General features: G+C 44.1%; 1 protein-coding gene across 13 annotated transcripts in view; it reads left to right on the forward strand.

The window, feature by feature from the left end:
- The first annotated feature begins 6,581 nt into the window (after nucleotides 1-6,581).
- Nucleotides 6,582-16,689, forward strand: part of LOC147634150 (uncharacterized) — a 41,665-nt gene continuing 31,557 nt past the window's right edge. For 3 of the 13 annotated variants that reach the window (XM_086805281.1, XM_086805291.1, XM_086805292.1), the window contains exons 1-4: nucleotides 6,582-6,774; nucleotides 6,857-8,655; nucleotides 8,789-11,803; nucleotides 11,889-12,347. In XM_086805281.1, the coding sequence (XP_086661407.1) occupies nucleotides 7,666-8,655; nucleotides 8,789-11,803; nucleotides 11,889-12,194 (4,311 nt within the window). In that variant the 5' untranslated portion in view covers nucleotides 6,582-6,774; nucleotides 6,857-7,665 and the 3' untranslated portion in view covers nucleotides 12,195-12,347. Of the gene's footprint in view, nucleotides 6,775-6,856; nucleotides 8,656-8,788; nucleotides 11,804-11,888; nucleotides 12,348-12,812; nucleotides 13,191-16,689 lie in introns of all 13 variants that reach the window. The other 10 variants (XM_086805289.1, XM_086805290.1, XM_086805286.1 and 7 more) reach the window with 7 other exon arrangements.

A 16,689-nucleotide genomic window follows, 5' to 3' on the forward strand; every position in this document is an offset into this window, starting at 1 on the left:
CAAAGTCAAGGAGGACCCCAAACCTTCCACACCAACCCAAAAGAAAACTCCACCAAGACTCCCACAATCACGATATCTTAATAGTATCAAAATGTGGGTGGAGAAGCAGCTACTTGTAGCTCAAGGCTACTATGAAGGTGCCAATAAAATTTGGGTGCCTCGACAGTCAAAACCTCTTCCTCAACGTAGCACTCGAAAGCCAAGGAAAAAGAAAAGTACTCCACAACACCATCCACAAAAGCCTATGCAAGTTTCTCAAAGAACTCCACCGATGTAACAAGTGTGGGTACCAAAAACACTACTGCAAGCACAAGGGTACTACCAAAGAAATACCAAATCTTGGGTCCCCAAGCGCATCAAAGTCTCCTAAGCTTGCACAAAGAAGAAAGCCTCAACACTAAGCACATCGGCCACCAAATTACAGTGTTCGTCAAAGATGGGTGCCTATACATGTACTTCAACAACAAGGATACTATGATGGTAATTCTATCATATGGTTGCCAAAATCAAACAATGTGAAGAAAACCTCACTACCAACTTCAACCCCAACAACTTCACCTAAAGTTCGACAAGAATGGAGGCCAGCAACAGCAAGCAAATCACTCAACCTCTCTCGTGTATTCAGCACCAACACAAGAGCTTGTCTGTTCAAACAAACAATCAGCAGTCTTCCCTACTACCTCAACATCATTTCATCAAACAAATTCAAGAATCAATATGGAGACTTAGGAGCACATAAAGAACAAAATAACAATGCTCTTGTCACCCCTCTAGAAGTGAGAAATGAGCGCACAAGAAGCTGTTGCTTGCAAATCATGACCTAGATGACCCATAAAATCCCAAAAAAAACCCCTTGGGGGTCAAAACCTGCAACTTCACCGAATTAGGCCATCTCACGAAATAACTCCTCACGGCCAAAAATCATGCAATCTCACGAGTTCAGGTTTCTCAAGAAATACAGTCTCACGGCTTAAGAACCAGCACTGTCACAATTTAAGCCTCATCACGGATTAAGCCATATCACCAATAGCCACTATATAATTGTTAAGCTTATTGCTTACTATTCTTTTTGGCTCAATTAATGTAGCAACTGCTCCATGAGTACGTATCCATACTCATGCACTGGAGAACATTTGCACCAAAGCCTCACCATCAACAACTTCCAGGTACATCCCTGGATGGGGGGGCCATGGTGGGCGAAAGCCTGGTCAATGGTACAACCCATCACATGGAATTTTTCTTCAAATTACAAACCTCTCCAAACGACACCACCATCTTCACAATCAATTATCTTCAATCCTTAGTGAAGATATCTATATTAGTCTTGCAAGTCGACGTAATTCTTTCAATCCTCACCAACAAGTGGCTACTTTAACACAGAGCGATTCAATAAGAGCCTATATGACTCAATTCTTGTACTTCATGTAAATCTGCTTCATAAGAGCACTTAAATATGCATAAAAACATAAAAAGCACATGGACAGAAGAAGAGAGGATCAGATCCTACCCAACAACATTTGACAAGAATCTTGCCACACAAAGGGACATTATCACAAGCCAATTACTTCAAATGATGAATGTCACTTCAATGAATCAAATGATGAACTGAGAATCACCATCTCGTTCTGATGATTAAGTCTACGTTCCTCCGGATTCTTCTCTCTTCTCACCCATTATTAACATCTCTTAGTGTCCCCACTAACAAAAATCACATGTAACCTTGTCGATGATTGCCAAAAACAAATTGAGCCCCAAAAAAAGGGGGGCTCAAACAAATATAAAAATGCAATCATTCACCAAAAAACCCCACCCCATTAGGAATTCCCAATACACCACTAACCTATTCATTCATTAATTAGCTTTTCTTATTTCCTCCGGAGGAACAAAGACCATCGAACGTCATTTAACATCAAAGCCATTGACAAAGCTTGTTCATTCTCCCCACACAAAGGTCTTCAACGCGATCGCCATAAGGAAAGGGGGAATGTTAGTCCAATTCTAGGATTAACAAGAGCTACCGCCATTATTTTACATCAAGGAGTCACGGTAGATACACCAAAGGGTCATACATTCAAGATATGAAGCAAATAATGTCCAAAACTACAACTTGGATGAGCGCCCGTAATGGTGTGACGGAATATTTATGGTGGCGATTCCCGCTTCAAGAGTGAGTGGCAACAAGATATGATAAAGTCCTAAGTGATGTACTTCATGGATATATTATGAGAGTAGTCATTGTAATAGCATTAGGTCTCTTATGAGCCTAAAGTGCCCGGCCAGCCACAATTTAAGTGAGTGTGAACACTTATGGCCATGTATCTAAGTGAATTTCTCTCATAATACAACATACTCTCCCATTGTGCAATTGAATCTTGCTCTTGCTAATCTCTCTCCCTAATGCATGCTAGTGAGTGTGTGTGAGTGAAGCGAGGTGAGAGGAGAGACGAGGACCCGTAGTACAACGCGGCGGTGTGACAACGCTTGCGGGAGACGCGGTGGAATTGCTTCTCAAGGAGTTGTAGAGCTTGGAGACCTCAAGGGTTACGAGCTCGGCCATTGGAAAGATCCTCACACGACAGTTGCGGTTCACCATATAATCTCTTTTTGGATGTGTTTCAAGGAGGGTTAGGGTGAGCCATAACAACCCAATAGTCCCACAAATTTCACATATTATTAAACCATTGAACCCTTTACCCCCCAAAGGTTTCTACATTCACTATTCTTTTGTCCAAAAGACTCAAGAAAGCACATCCTATTATTCCCAAATCTTAAAAATTGTTTGTACACTCCACTGTTCAAGGTGACTGAGGCTTGTAGGCTAATAAAAACTATTTTCATACTTGAAATAGATTTGATTAAATCTACAAGAGATTTAGGCATACCTTGAAATTTTGAATTGCTTCAAAATTATGTTTTTGGATTTAAACCTTCAAAAAAATCCTTGTACTTGCCAAAGCTCTGATATTCATATCACTAAAACTTCTTTCTCTAAGTACAAAATTAAACCATATTCACACAGTAATAAATAAATTGAATAGAAGAAAATAATTCAAACATAGAGAAGGTGAATATGAACAGTTGGAAAATAATTCACCACACAAGGCACAAGCATTGGGTGCAATCTCCCCCTTAATGTGTGTGGCTCCTTCTCCCACATGTGATACTTATGCCATATTCATATTTTTAGCCCTTAGAGCCAATAATAGCATCTTTTTTCACTTTTGGGCTTTTTCTTTATATATAAATAACCTTGTCAAAGGTTTCAAAGGTTTATACATGACAAAACCTTTGCCCAATGATAAATAATAATGGGCCTATACACATTACTTGTGCACACACTTACATAAAATAATCTTATGCATATTCGTACATAAAATAGTCTTGTGCACATTTGCACATAGAATAATCTTGTGCACATTCGCAGATAAATTCTAACCACATGATAGGATATAAATGATTAATGAAATTCTAATACATGATTAGCATAAGATCTTCATCTTCACACCACCGCTGAATCCACCATCCATACGACACCTCAATTGGTACCCTCGCACATCACAACACCTATACTCATAGACATTATCCACGTTAGTTCAACAATTAATTGAACACATCAATTAATCCCAACATTGTCATGAGAAATAGGCAACCATAATATCAAACTACATGTACCAACATGCACGGTACACACTAACGTCCTGATATAAAATAAGAAATATAATTCCCAATACTTTAGAGTAATTATCATAACACCTACAATGTTCGTTCACTTAGAGGTGAGCTAGAACCAATATATGGGATATGCACTAGGTCCTCCATTTGAGGTGGTGCATTTGAAGCAAGAAAATAAAGCTAGACATGGTTTGTTGACCCCCAATGGAGCCAAAACTCCAGCCTTCCTTTCACATAACTTTGTCTAGCAATGTTTGGTCTATTTTGATCAGTTCTAGAGCCAAGGGCTTCAAAACTTGCACTTAATCTAGGCTTTTCCCCAAGATTATCATTGGTTCAGTTTGGCATACTCTAAGGCTCCCTCACTAGTTTTGGAATCGGGTCTAGGATGCACTTAGGTTGTGGTTCGTACTCAACCACTTACTTGTAAAGTGGTTCTAAATTAGCATGCACTTTCCTTACAAGCTTTTGAGGTTACTTTACTTTTGCTTTCTCCAACACTAGGTTGGGATACTCTTCCAACTTCCAACACTAGGTTGGGATACTCTTCCAACTTCTTATATGTACCTTCCTCTTATTGAGGGATGGTTTGAGTGCGAGATCTTCTACCAAGGGAGGTAACTTTGAAACTCTCATTCAAAACCACTTTCAATGGTTATAATGTTGTTGCCATTCACACCTTGTCACGTGCTACGTTTATGTGTACTCTTTGAGGTTTTCTTTTAAGCTAGGCCCTTCTAGACCCGTGGTTTTGGTCCTTTTTTTATTTCCAGGGTTTCCTTTACCTTCAAGGCTTGTGTCAGAGAGCCATAAGGCTTTAGAGCTACTTGCTTTTGAAATCAAAGCTTGAGCTTTCAAGCTTTGAGTAGCCTTGGAAACTTCTTTAGATGCTAAACTTGACTTTACTTAGAGCCTAGTTATTGCATTAGGGGGGACTATGTGAACGAGTCCTTCTTGTAGATTTAGTAAGTTAAGGCTCAGAGGGCACGTGATATTTTCCAATGAGGTAGTTTTTTAAAACCTTTGAAAATTCGTAGTAACATTTTATACCCCATTGAAACAACAACAACAAGGGGGGCCTATTGTAATATTCACACAAAATTCACAAACTATAAACAATGGACCGACAAAATTTACAAATTTGTTAAAATTTTAAAAACTATAAAATTTATGTCTTTTTTGTTATATCAATGTCCATCTATTTGCAACCACAATTGGGACCGTACAAAAGGCCTCCATAATGCAAGGTCAATGTCCATTTATTTGCAACCACAATTGGGATCGTATAAAAGGCCTCCACAATGTAAGGTCATTAGCACTAAGTGTGTCCACAAGGCTATTGATGGCACCTTGGAAAAGTACAATTCTTGGCTTGTGGCCAAAGGCTTGACACAAATGGAAGGTTTTGATTTTCAAGAACCTTTGGTTCCACAACTCGCATGAGCTCGCATGACCACTCATATGACCACTATTTACATTAATTTGGCATTGGCAACTTGAGAAAAGTGGCCTTTGTACTAAAATGGATGTGAAGTTAGCCATCCTCAAGGAAATCCTTCAAGAGGAGGTATATGTGAAGGAGCCCCTGGGATTCATTATCTCCCTAGTGTGTAAGTATGTTAAATCAACAACCTTCCTTAAGAAAATCCTTAAGAAGGAGGAGCCCCTAGGATTATTATCCCCATTATGTAAGTATGCAAGCTACATAAAGAGTTTTATGGCCTAAAATAGGCTCCTTGAGTTGATAGCGATGGGTTGTTTTTTGTTGAAGGTATTGGTCTTATTTGAAGTCTCTTATATGCAAACTTATATGTTTTTCTCAAGAAAGGTAGTGCTTGGTTATTGTCTTGATGATCTAATCATAATATAGTCATGTGGAACAATTTTCTTAAACCAAGGAGTTGCGTAGCTAAGAGTTTGAGATGATAAACCTTGGCTTATGTATTATTTTTTAGGCATTAAATTTTTAGAGAAGTAAAAAAAGATCTTCATCTCTGAGCAAAAGTATACAGAGATACTAAAGGCATATGGCATGGTTGAGTTATGAAACCTATGGAGGTTGGTGCTAGAAATTAATGCTCCACCCTTGTCATTGTGGATGTGCGGGTGATGGGTTGCACTATGGCATGGCTGAGTTGTGACACCTATGGAGGTTGGTGTTGGAAATCAATGCTCCACCTTGTCATTGTAACTGTGTGGGTGAGTTGTGACTAAAGGCATATGACATGGATGAGTTGTGACACCTATGGAGGTTGGTGTTGGAAACCAACGCTCCACCCTTGTCATTGTGTCTATGTGGGTGATGGGTTGCTCTATTTTGTAAGGTCCCCTTTATGAGTAGCTGTTGTGTGTATGACAATGCCTAGCTTAGATACGGGTTTAGGTGGCCGGATGATTATGAGATAGATTATGTGCCTTGATGCATAAAGTGTGGGTTGATAGATTGCATTCTAGGTTCGAAGAAGATCTTCTCAAGGACACCTTGTCCTAGGGTTGTGGGACTCAAACGAGCACCCAGACAACCTTGGATGGGTGTGGAAGTTATGCCATAAACATATAGTCTCTTGTATAGTCTAATATTTGTCCTAGTTGGGTGATGGGCTCGGTTTGATCCATCTGAACCAAGTCATAGGAGGGTGGCCTACACAGACAATTAATGTTCATGCACAAAGAAAGCTAGGGTTCTTGTTCAACGAGAGTAAGAATTATCGGTTAGGGTTTATGGGGAATCAAACATGCATGTGAAATCTCATTTTGTCAAAGATGTCACAAGCAACAAATGCAAAAAAGAAAAAAGAAACATTTTTTTCCCTAACCGTTGAGAAATTTGACTGTATGATTGAGACTCAACCAGGATGTCCACTCTCCACCATACCTTGGTGTAGTAGCTGTAGGAAGGACCAAAGAGTCTTTGACTAATTATAATAATATTAATAACTGTGTAAGGGTGTGCCAAACATAATTGGTAGACTTTGGCTCATTACAGACCTAATAAAATCACAGGCTGATTTAAAGGTTGAATGCGCGGGCGATCTTCGTCAACAAAACAAATCAAATAGCTCAAGTTACGCAATGCAGTCCGGAGATCGCTCGCAGAGACAGGTAGGCTTTCTTGGTTTTCAGATCACATAGAATCCTATTCAACTCATGGTGACATGCTCATGGGGGGTGGTTTTGCGCACAGTAAAAGAATACATTCTGAGAGAAAGAAAGAGGAGGGGGCCGCACAAATCCCATACAGATAGCTGCTTCCGATCAGAGTTTCATTTAGCAGTCAAAGTTGCTGCAGGCAGCTCATATGGGCATCCATCGCAGTTGACATGCCCTTGGGAGCCAGGTAGGGTTTGTTATTCTATGGTTGTTATGTATGGATAAGAATCGGCACTCACCATCATCCTACTGAGTTGAGAACGCGCATGGGGCAACATTTCCTCCCCAGTAACTTTTATGGGGGAAGAAAAATTGACCCTACGCTGTTACGAGCCTGGGGAGTGAGAACTCTGCAATTGATTTGATAGGCTGAAGCCTGGGGAGTGAGGATTCTACAATTGATGTGGCCAATTGGCTGTGGGGTCTGCACAGCGTATCATCAGCAAGTCAAGAACAGATTCTGGCCATCGGCTACAAACTGGTCCCACTCATTAGTGGCCATGCCATCCTCGGTGTGGGCTTGGGACCAGGATTGCCCCGCCATACAACGGCATCACCATTGAGGTGAAAGTTAGCGCTATGTGGCAATCATCCATGAATTTTCTGAAAAAATCAATCCCTTCAGATTGCACACCCTCTCATGACCTAGGCTCACGATGGGTTGATAAAGGATGTAAACCTTTTGTTAAACTTGAAGTCTTACCCTAACCTTCAACCTGCTCTCATTATTTTGAAGGTAATGTTGTGAAGATGCTTTGATGCCATTGAAGCCCATTGGAGCCTGGCTTTGAGCTGCAGGTACAAATTTCGGCACACTCCGGTTCATGCCAGGTGGCACAAGGTATGGAGAGTATCAGTGGAAACCTGAGAGTGCTTTCTAGATCTTCAACACTGTCATCCTCTTCAGGTGTTGCCCCGCAGTCTTCATCCTCTTCTGCTATCCCGTTGTCATCTTCTTCCATCCCTTATACACCTCCATCTTCTGGCTTTAACTTCCCACCCCCTCCCACTCACACAGTTCCTCTTTCTCCTTCTTATCCCCCTCCGGCGTGCCCTCCTTTGCCATCTCTCTCCCTCCTCAACTCCTCAGCTTCTGCCAGAGCTTTCCCCTCCAATAACCCTATCCAACCTGGTGTAAAAATAACCATCCTTACTTCTTCTGCATCATCCTTGCCCTCTTCGGTTCCAAGCTCCTCCATCCCGTCAAAGGCCCCTTCCGATGTATCCTTCTCGACAGCGTCTGGACAGGGGCAGCTGGCCATAGATGCACCCCCTGTTGACACCTCTGTTAATGGGGTAGTGGTTGTGGGAGTGATTGGAAGATCAGAAGCAGATGTTTCTCAACTCTTAAACCGCATATTAGATGGACAAGTGTTTGGCTCCAAGGGTGAACCATGCTGGGAGTATAGTTCCCCTTTTGAGAACAACCAAGGTTTGAATGCATTTCAAGAAGCTGAAAAGAAAGTGGGTAAGCTTGGCGATTCATTGCAGCAACTCAATGTCTCGAACAATGATCCACACAGCAGAGGACATTTGGCAAGGGACAGGATGGGCCAGGGGCATGCTTCTGGTGGTGAGGAAGAAAAGGATGCAAGGAAATCAGATATGGATTCAAGTTACCCGTGCAGTTATAAAGGCTTGAAAAGGCTGGACTGGATGAGAAGACGTTTAAAGTATTATCATGACGAAGACAAGGGTGCAGTATATGTGCAGTTTACATGGGGATCTCTGCCAAGAGATGTACTGAACGAGGATGTTGGAATGGAGGGGCTGGCTGCCTCAATGGAAGAATCTGAAGGAAATACCTTGCGAGGTCTTCTATTTATGTTTTCAGTAAGCATCAAGACTCTCAACACACTTCCAACATGCACCATTTTTTGTTAAAGTTTGTGTTTAAGATCAAATCATGTCTAGAAAAACTGAAGAGTATTTTAACGTGCTTGATGGTGGTGGGCTCTAATGACAGGTCTGTCATGTGATCCTGCTTGTTCAAGAGGGTGCACGGGTTGATACACATCTGTTGCGGACCCTTCGTATTCTGCAGAATGCAAAACATCTACTTGCTCCATTTGTAAAAACACAAGTTCTTCCAGGCCTGCATCCAGCTCCTTCTGCAGTAGAGAGGAGTTCTTCTGTAAGGCCTTCACCTCATTCATCAGGTCAATCTCCTGGAAGAAGTGGGGCTCTTGGAAGAAGTGCATCTACCATAGCTCTCATGTCGGGTTCAGCCCCATCATTTTTTCCAGGGCAGTGCACACCTGTGCTGTTGTTTGTGTTCCTTGAAGACTTCAATGATGCAACAGCAACTTCCCTTCTTTCCACCTCTAATATTGATGATCGTTCAGACTCCTCGGTTGCACAGGTAATGCCTGCTTCCCAGCCAGGAGGGCCAATCCTCACTTCTAGACAAACTGTACAACTGAAGGGTTCAAATGCTGTGGTCATGCTGGCAAGGGCAACTAATAAAACAGAGGGAGGACTACGGAAGAAACTGCAGTCATCTCTAGAGGCTCAGATACGTTATTTAGTGAAAAAGTGTAAGATTTTAGCAGGGTCTGGTGATGCTCTAGCTGGTGGAGGCTCAGGGATTGGGCCAAGGGGCCCAGGAAGCAGCATGGGTTCTGCTTCGGGGACATTAGGTGGATCTTCACTTTTTGTGCTAGACACAATGCGAGTAGCTTGTCTTCTAGACAAGGGTCCAAGTCTTCGGGGAGATGCTCTAGAAGCTGCAATGGGAGTCATGAATGATATGTTGAGAGGAAAGGAGGTTGCAGAGAATGCTTTGACAGACTTAACAGGCAGTTCTGGTGAAGATGTTCAAGCAATAAGAGATTTTGTTTGGAAGCAGGCAGAAATTTTGAGGGGCAGAGGAGGAGTGTTAACCAATTCAACTGGTGGCTCTATGGGGGTTGGAATGGTTGCAGCAGCAGCAGCGGCTGCTGCTGCCTCGGCTGCTGCTGGAGCTTTTGGAGGATCAGGTGGAGCTTCGAAACCCTTAGGTAACCCACCAGAGCTCCCAAGCATGTCAAACTGGTTATCAGCTTGTCATATACTAGTTGAGGCTCTTGTTGCTGGAGAAGGCCATCCGGTGAGGGATGTCAAGAAAGTTTTACCTGTAAGAGTTGCTGGAAGCTCACGAAGAGGGTCTTCAGAGCCTGCCAATCTGTCCACCCAAGGTAAAGATGCCTTGGGGGTAACCCTGGGCTCTTTAGAATGTGGAACAGAACTTGACATGAAATTTTCAGCAGAATGGTGCAAGCGTATGTTCCCATCGGCACTTGCTGTGTACACAAAGGCTCTACCTCCATGCTATCCAACTCTTCTTCACCAGTCTCATCTTGAGAAAGCTTTACGCATGTTCCAGGCAATGGTGAGGGGTCCTGCAGTGGCCTTATACACAAACAAGTTGAAAGGGGAATGTGAAGCGATTTGGAAATCAGGAAGGCAACTCTGTGATGCTATAAGTCTTACTGGTAGGCCTTGCATTCATAAGGTTCATGATATTATAGAAGGCTCTGCAGGTGCATTGCTAAGTGACAAATTTGAGGTGAAGAGCTCAGAGGCCAAGGACAATGAGAAGCTGGACCTGCCAGACAAAATCGATGGTAGGCATGCAAAGCCACACTCAAGTGGGTTGGTTTTCCTTCATGCTTGTGCATGTGGAAGATCGAGGAAGCTACGAGAGGATCCATTTGATTACGAGAGTGCCAATATAACATTTTTTCAGTTCCCTAATTGTGAGGACCTTCTACCATCATTAATAATTCCTGACTGTGAAGGTAATAAGCCCATGGGTGGGTCAGCATGGAGTTTGGTGAGGTTGGGTGGTGCAAAGTATTATCAGCAGTCCACAGGATTGCTTCAAAGCGGGTTTAGTCACAATAAGAAGTTTCTTTTACCCTGGATGATATCATATGTCTCGGGCTCTTCAATGCAAGGGACGGGTGGTGTTCCTGTGCAGGTGTCTCAACCTAACCAACAGGAGCTCTTACCCAACAGTTCCCGCCCCTTGATAGGAACTTTGAGTTTTTTGGATGTGTTGGAACAAGGGAAGGCACATGCACGTGGTGAGATTGATCTGCCTGCTGGTGTACAAGGAAAAGCAGCATCAAATGAGAAGAATAACAAAGTGGTGGAGAAAACAGTGTTCAATGAGAGGAAGCAACATTCCCTGACTGGCTCTAACGTGGCATGGGATGAAAGAAGACTTTTTGCAGATGTTGTAGCGAGGAATACCTTTGATGGGGATTCTGCTTTTCCTCCTCTCCAGCAGAGACAGATACATCAGAAAAATGTCAGACAAGCTGGCACTAAAGAGAAGAAAGAAGCAACACAACAATCAGGACAAGTTGAACCTCAGCAAGTGTTACCAGCACTGGAAAATATCTATCAGGACAAAGAACATGTTTTTGAGGAGAGAAACAGGACTACTACACCTGTGGCTATGGCTGGGGTTCCTCCTTTGACCATTGCAAGTGAAAGATTGCAAGAAGCTGGACCAGTTGGAATCAAACATGCCTTGGCTTATCTTGGGTTCGAGCATGAGTGTCCGCGTGGTCATCGTTTTCTACTATCTCATGAACAAATAGAAGCTTTGGGTTCAATCGGCCTCGCTAGAGAGACTTTGTCTGCAAATCAGCACAAGCCTAAGGGTACAGAAGCTGATATGAAAGCTTCAAAGAATCACCACAAGCTTTTCCAGGGCATGGAGCACGATGTATTTGCAAGCAATCTTTCTGCTGCAGTAGGCCAAGAAAGCTCTTTGAAGCCATCGGCTGACATCAGGGCTTGGAACTTGAAAGTTCCTGATAGCATTCACTGTAAAATTCTGAATGATGGATCTGGGGAGGGCTACACCTTGCTCAACATGAACTTGCCCATCTATATGTCCTGTCCATACTGTAGCAAAACGTCAGAGAAAAAGAAAAAGAATGCTCCAGCTTTTGCTGGAAACATCTCTCAACTACAGCGTATCTTTCTGGTAAATCTTTTATGCCCTTCTTTTTCTTTGAGTCCAAGAAGCATTTTACGTGCACTTACAAACGTTTTCTGATATGATCTTTCAGGTAACACCACCCCTCCCTTTGTTGATAGCCACTTGCCCGACGGTGCAGTTTGATGAGGCGTGTGTTCCTCAAGTAGAGCAACAGGGGAGAGTTCCCAGTGATAAGTTTAGCTTAGGTTGCAGTGTTGTGCTTCCTCCTGAAAGTTTTGTGGTTCTTCGGCTACCTTTTGTCTACTATTCAGAACTTGATGACAGTTCCAAGTACCCTCTCAAATGCAGAGCATATCAACCCGATAGTACGGCCTGGCTGCTGAAAGGCAGCACATTCAGAATAATTTCAAACAGTGGAAGCACTGCAAGTGTGTGATAGCTTTCCTGTGGTTTTATTGTTTGAAGATGTTCTTTTGAAGTAATGCACAACGAGGTTTCTTGGATGCTTCTCTGGAAAGGGTAACAAACCTTGGAAAGTTGTGCCAAGCTCATCCAAGAGTATTTGAATTTACAGCCAGCCTTTTCTGAGGTAACATGATATTTTTTTTTCGTTTCACTATGTTGAAAAGTCTATTTGTTTTTTGGGGAGTCAGGCCTGAAGTGTATCACAAGCATTCTTACTTTCATTTTCTCCTCTCTCACCAAGGCCTTCTGCTGGCTGCCTCTGCCTATCCCCCTTTTTTTCTTTTTTTCTTCTTTCTCCTTCTTCCTTCCTCCTCCCTCCTTGCTCTCAGCCCGCCTTTGGCCTTGCTCCATCAGCCTCTGCTACCATTCCCCCTTTTTTTTTTCCTTCCTTTTCCCTTTTCTGTTGTCCTCCAGTTATCACACATGCATGTGGCTGGTAGGACCCTTCACTATGGTGTCTATCTTTGGTTGCCACCTGGAGGACTCCTCCAGGGAAGCTGCTAGGACTCCCCCAAACAAGAATATCTTTGAATGCAATATTTTGGCAATTGATTGTTGCTGATTTAAAATCCATCATGTTGGTTGGCAGAGTTCTCAAACGTATACCTGCCCCTGGCTATCTCAAGGCAACCCATAGGCTTCCTCATGGCGAGCAGGGGCGTTGGGCAGTCTATGGCCTAAAGAGAGCCCTCCCTCTGTGCCCTATAGAATTTGACAGCAGTTCTACCGGCATGGAAGCATGCGTGACACACCTGTCCCTCTACATCTGGCTGACCTGTTTTGCAGGTGATTGTGCTACATTTTGGGAAGGCTGGACAGCTGATTATGGGCGCCAAATGTAGACCGGCCATGAGATATTTGTGGGCAGGCCCGTGTGAAACCATTAATGGAAAAATGGAGATTTTCAGGTCATGTAGCTGGCCGACCAGTTCTACTGCCCGACCTGCTCCTACTACCCCTATATAAGGTGCATTTGGGGTTATTTTTCAATATCTCATGTAAAGCTGACTCAAGGCTGAAGATGATTTACTGGGCCTAACACCGCAATGTTCGGGCTGAGATCTGGAGATCGGTTTAACTATCATTTTGTACTTAAGGAACATTCAAGTGTAACCATTTTGTGTACATAAATATCTAGTAAGATTCAGGTGTACAATGTGTTTGTGATTGCCTTTTGGTGTTCTGCTGCCATCTTCTATCTTTGATAAATCTTGCACATGGCTCCAGTATATGGTAGCATGGCTTCTCAGGTACTCTGATGTGCAACTCTTTGGGCCGGTTTCTCGATCCCAATCTTTTTCTCAGCCTATGGAAAGAGTATTGCAAGCTTCTTTTGACAATCAGGTGACACCTTGGGCATGTGGTTTAGACTGGTAGGACTTCCATGTCAGCCTTGGCACGTGGAACCGGCATCCCATTGCTTAGTTTGATTGTTCCCAGCCTAGAAATGCTTCCCAAGCAGTGTCATTTTAGGCTTGGGTGATTCTATCTTTACCTAGAGGGTAGAATGTTAAGGAAATGTTCTAGGCCAAATGGTTTTCTATCAGATGGGCCATGTTGTGGCGCAAAGCTTGCAATGATGAATGACAGCTTTCCTGTTCAGCTGGTAGGGAACCCCCCCCCCCCCCCCCCCCTTGCTTAGTTTGATTGTCCCCAGCCTAGAAATGCTTCCCTAGTAGTGTCATTCTGGACTTGAGCCTTGGGTGCTTCTATCTTTACCCAGAAAATGATGCACATAGACTATGGGAAGAGGTTTCTAAACCTATGATCAGTGGAAACTTCACCAAGGGTTTGGAAGTCAAAATGACGATCTTCACCTCAAGGGCGTGAACACTCTGCACGTGCCTGACGTCTCACCAGAGGGTAGCTCTAGTGGACGTAGGCTTGCAGCTTCGCAGAAGCATTGGAGTCTTCCTGCAAAGGGCATAGCACCTCTGCCTTGAATGTGGTCAATAGTGGAGAAAGCTCGTCGGAGTCCAGCCTCCCCTGGTGCTCGCAGTCCCTCCTTCTCTGCATATGAGCTCAACTCTGCCTCGAGCACTGCGCCATAAAGTTTGGCCAATGTATGACCAATCATGATAGTCCTGTAGTTGCTGGGGTCTAGCATGTCTCCCACTTTGTGGAGAGGCACAATGGTGTGCATAGTCCACTCAGCTGGTAGGCCCTCCACTAGTGCCCTATTAAAGAGGTGAGCAACAAAGGGTCCTAGTGTGTCAGCTGCATAAATAAGATGCTCACTCTGTATACCTGTGTGGTCAGCCGATCTCCCATGCTGTAACCGGCAGATAGATCTCTCTACCATGGAGGCGGTAAAGGTGGTAGGGCGGGACTCCTGTGGCTGTGGTATGGGCGGCTGCCGAGGGATATGGTAGAGGCTCTTTGCATATGTGTGCCATGTGTGTGGATCCTCAATCGGGTAACAAGGGCGAGGCTCTCTCATCTTGTGTCATGCAGTGGCTGCATCTCTGCTCATGAGTAGGTGGTATATATCTCAATACTGTGCCTCCTCATATGCACGCCTCTTATGGCGTGTGAGGGTCCTCATCTGTCGGCTCGCCTGTCTCTGTGTAATGGTCCCTAGTGCTCTTTGGGCACGGAGGTGTCTATATAGCTCTCTGCACTCATCATCATACCACCGATTCTGGGGCATGCTCCCAGATCTATCTGTGTTTGCGATGTGTGTATGATGGGGGAAGCTGCGGGTGGGGGCCGTATGTAGTAGAGATGACAGCTGGGTGGTGAGTGTGTCTAGAGGTGACTGGGGATCCATCTGGAATAGCCCATCATATACATGATGCTCATATATGTCTGCCAAGTCATGGGTGAAGTAGAAAGTTGTATGCGATGCTTGTGTGGGCTGTGTGGGGGCTGGTGTGGAGCTCGCCAGTGACAGTAAGAGGTACGTGTGATCTGCACCAATAGGACAGGGGGGGATAGTGAAAGATGTCACTGCCTGTGTGGTCTCCATGGACCCCATGATGTAGTCCACTGTGCTACCCCCCCTGATCGTGGAAAGCATGTCAATGCTCCTGAATCCTGCCACTGTCTCATCCCGTTATAAATAACGAGATGGAGTCGCGCTCCCAGCTTAAGTAAGTGATGACCATATCTGGTGTTATTTGGCCCCATGTCCTCTGACACCCTGCAAGCTCCCGTGTCCTCCACCTCTAGTGTGTGCATCACCTCGGGGTGCTTGAAATCTGTAACATGCTTGAAATCTATAACATTCTGAGTATTGAAGTCACTGACATCATTCCAGAGGGAGACTCACAGCGCGGACTGGCACTGTTTCATGTGCAGGACAGTGCACACTTGACCTTAGACTCCTGTGCAGGACAATGCACACTTGACCTCGGACAATTGAGATGGATCCCTGGTTGACTCGTCTCGGACTGGGCTCACATGGGACCAGTTCACCATCCCAGGTCCTGCACCTTCTGTACAGAAATGTCTACGTGGCATCCAAGTGCGGGATGCACGTGACATCCCCTTCTGCTTAACTTGATGGAAGCTGCATAGCCTCCAAATAATCCGTCAATAACGCCGGATAGTCTTTGAAAAACTCTTTGTCGAGCCATACCGCTTCATGGGTCCCTCGGTCCTGAAACTTCGTGAGGAACTGTCGTAGTGTTCGACCTGAGCCATGCTTGAAACGGTGCAGAAGGATCTGTTCTGGAACCATAACTTCTGCTTCTTCAACAATATCTGGTTCCGCTTCGTCTTTGACTTCTGAAGGGATTGGACTTGCATATGGCTTTAACCAACTGACATGAAATACATCGTGCATAGTCCAACTCGGAGGTAGCTTTAACTGCATAGACACTTCATTAATCTTTTTCCTGATGGGAAAAGGTCTGAAGCTCTTGAAGGACAACTTTGGGCATCGCTTGGCCTCCTGTTTCAATCTTTGCTTCATGATCCGAAGATAAACCCAATCCCCTTTTGAAAACTTCATATCCCTTTGGTCTTTATTGGCCTGTCGAGTGTAGGCCTCTTGCGCTTTAGACAATCTGTCTTTTACTGACTCTAAAATCTCCTGGTAAGACTCCGTCACTCTGTTCGCTTCAGGTACTGAAGACGAGGTCCTGGTCAACAATGACTGGAAAGGTCTTCCAAATGCTGCCTCATATGGAGTCCTGCCAATAGCTGAAGAAAAAGAATCATTCAAAATAGCTTGAACTAAAGGCAAATATGATTCCCACTTACCTTGCTGATCGTGGACATAACATTTCAGCACATCAAAGGCCAACTGGTTGTATATCTCTGTCTGGCCGTCCGTCTGTGGGGGAATGCACTGGAAAAATTCAACTTAGTACCAAAATTATCAAACAATGCCCTCCAAAAATGACGGGTAAACTTGGCATCTCGGTCTGACACTATGGTCCTAGGAATCCCGCCAATCGGGTACCAATGCCGAATGAACAACTGGGCAACATCCTCGGCGGTCACATTGGCCCTGCAAGGAA

Source organism: Cibotium barometz, chromosome 11 (assembly GCF_041138505.1).
Source record: "Cibotium barometz isolate CiBa-2024 chromosome 11, ASM4113850v1, whole genome shotgun sequence".
Taxonomy (NCBI): Eukaryota; Viridiplantae; Streptophyta; class Polypodiopsida; order Cyatheales; family Cibotiaceae; genus Cibotium; species Cibotium barometz.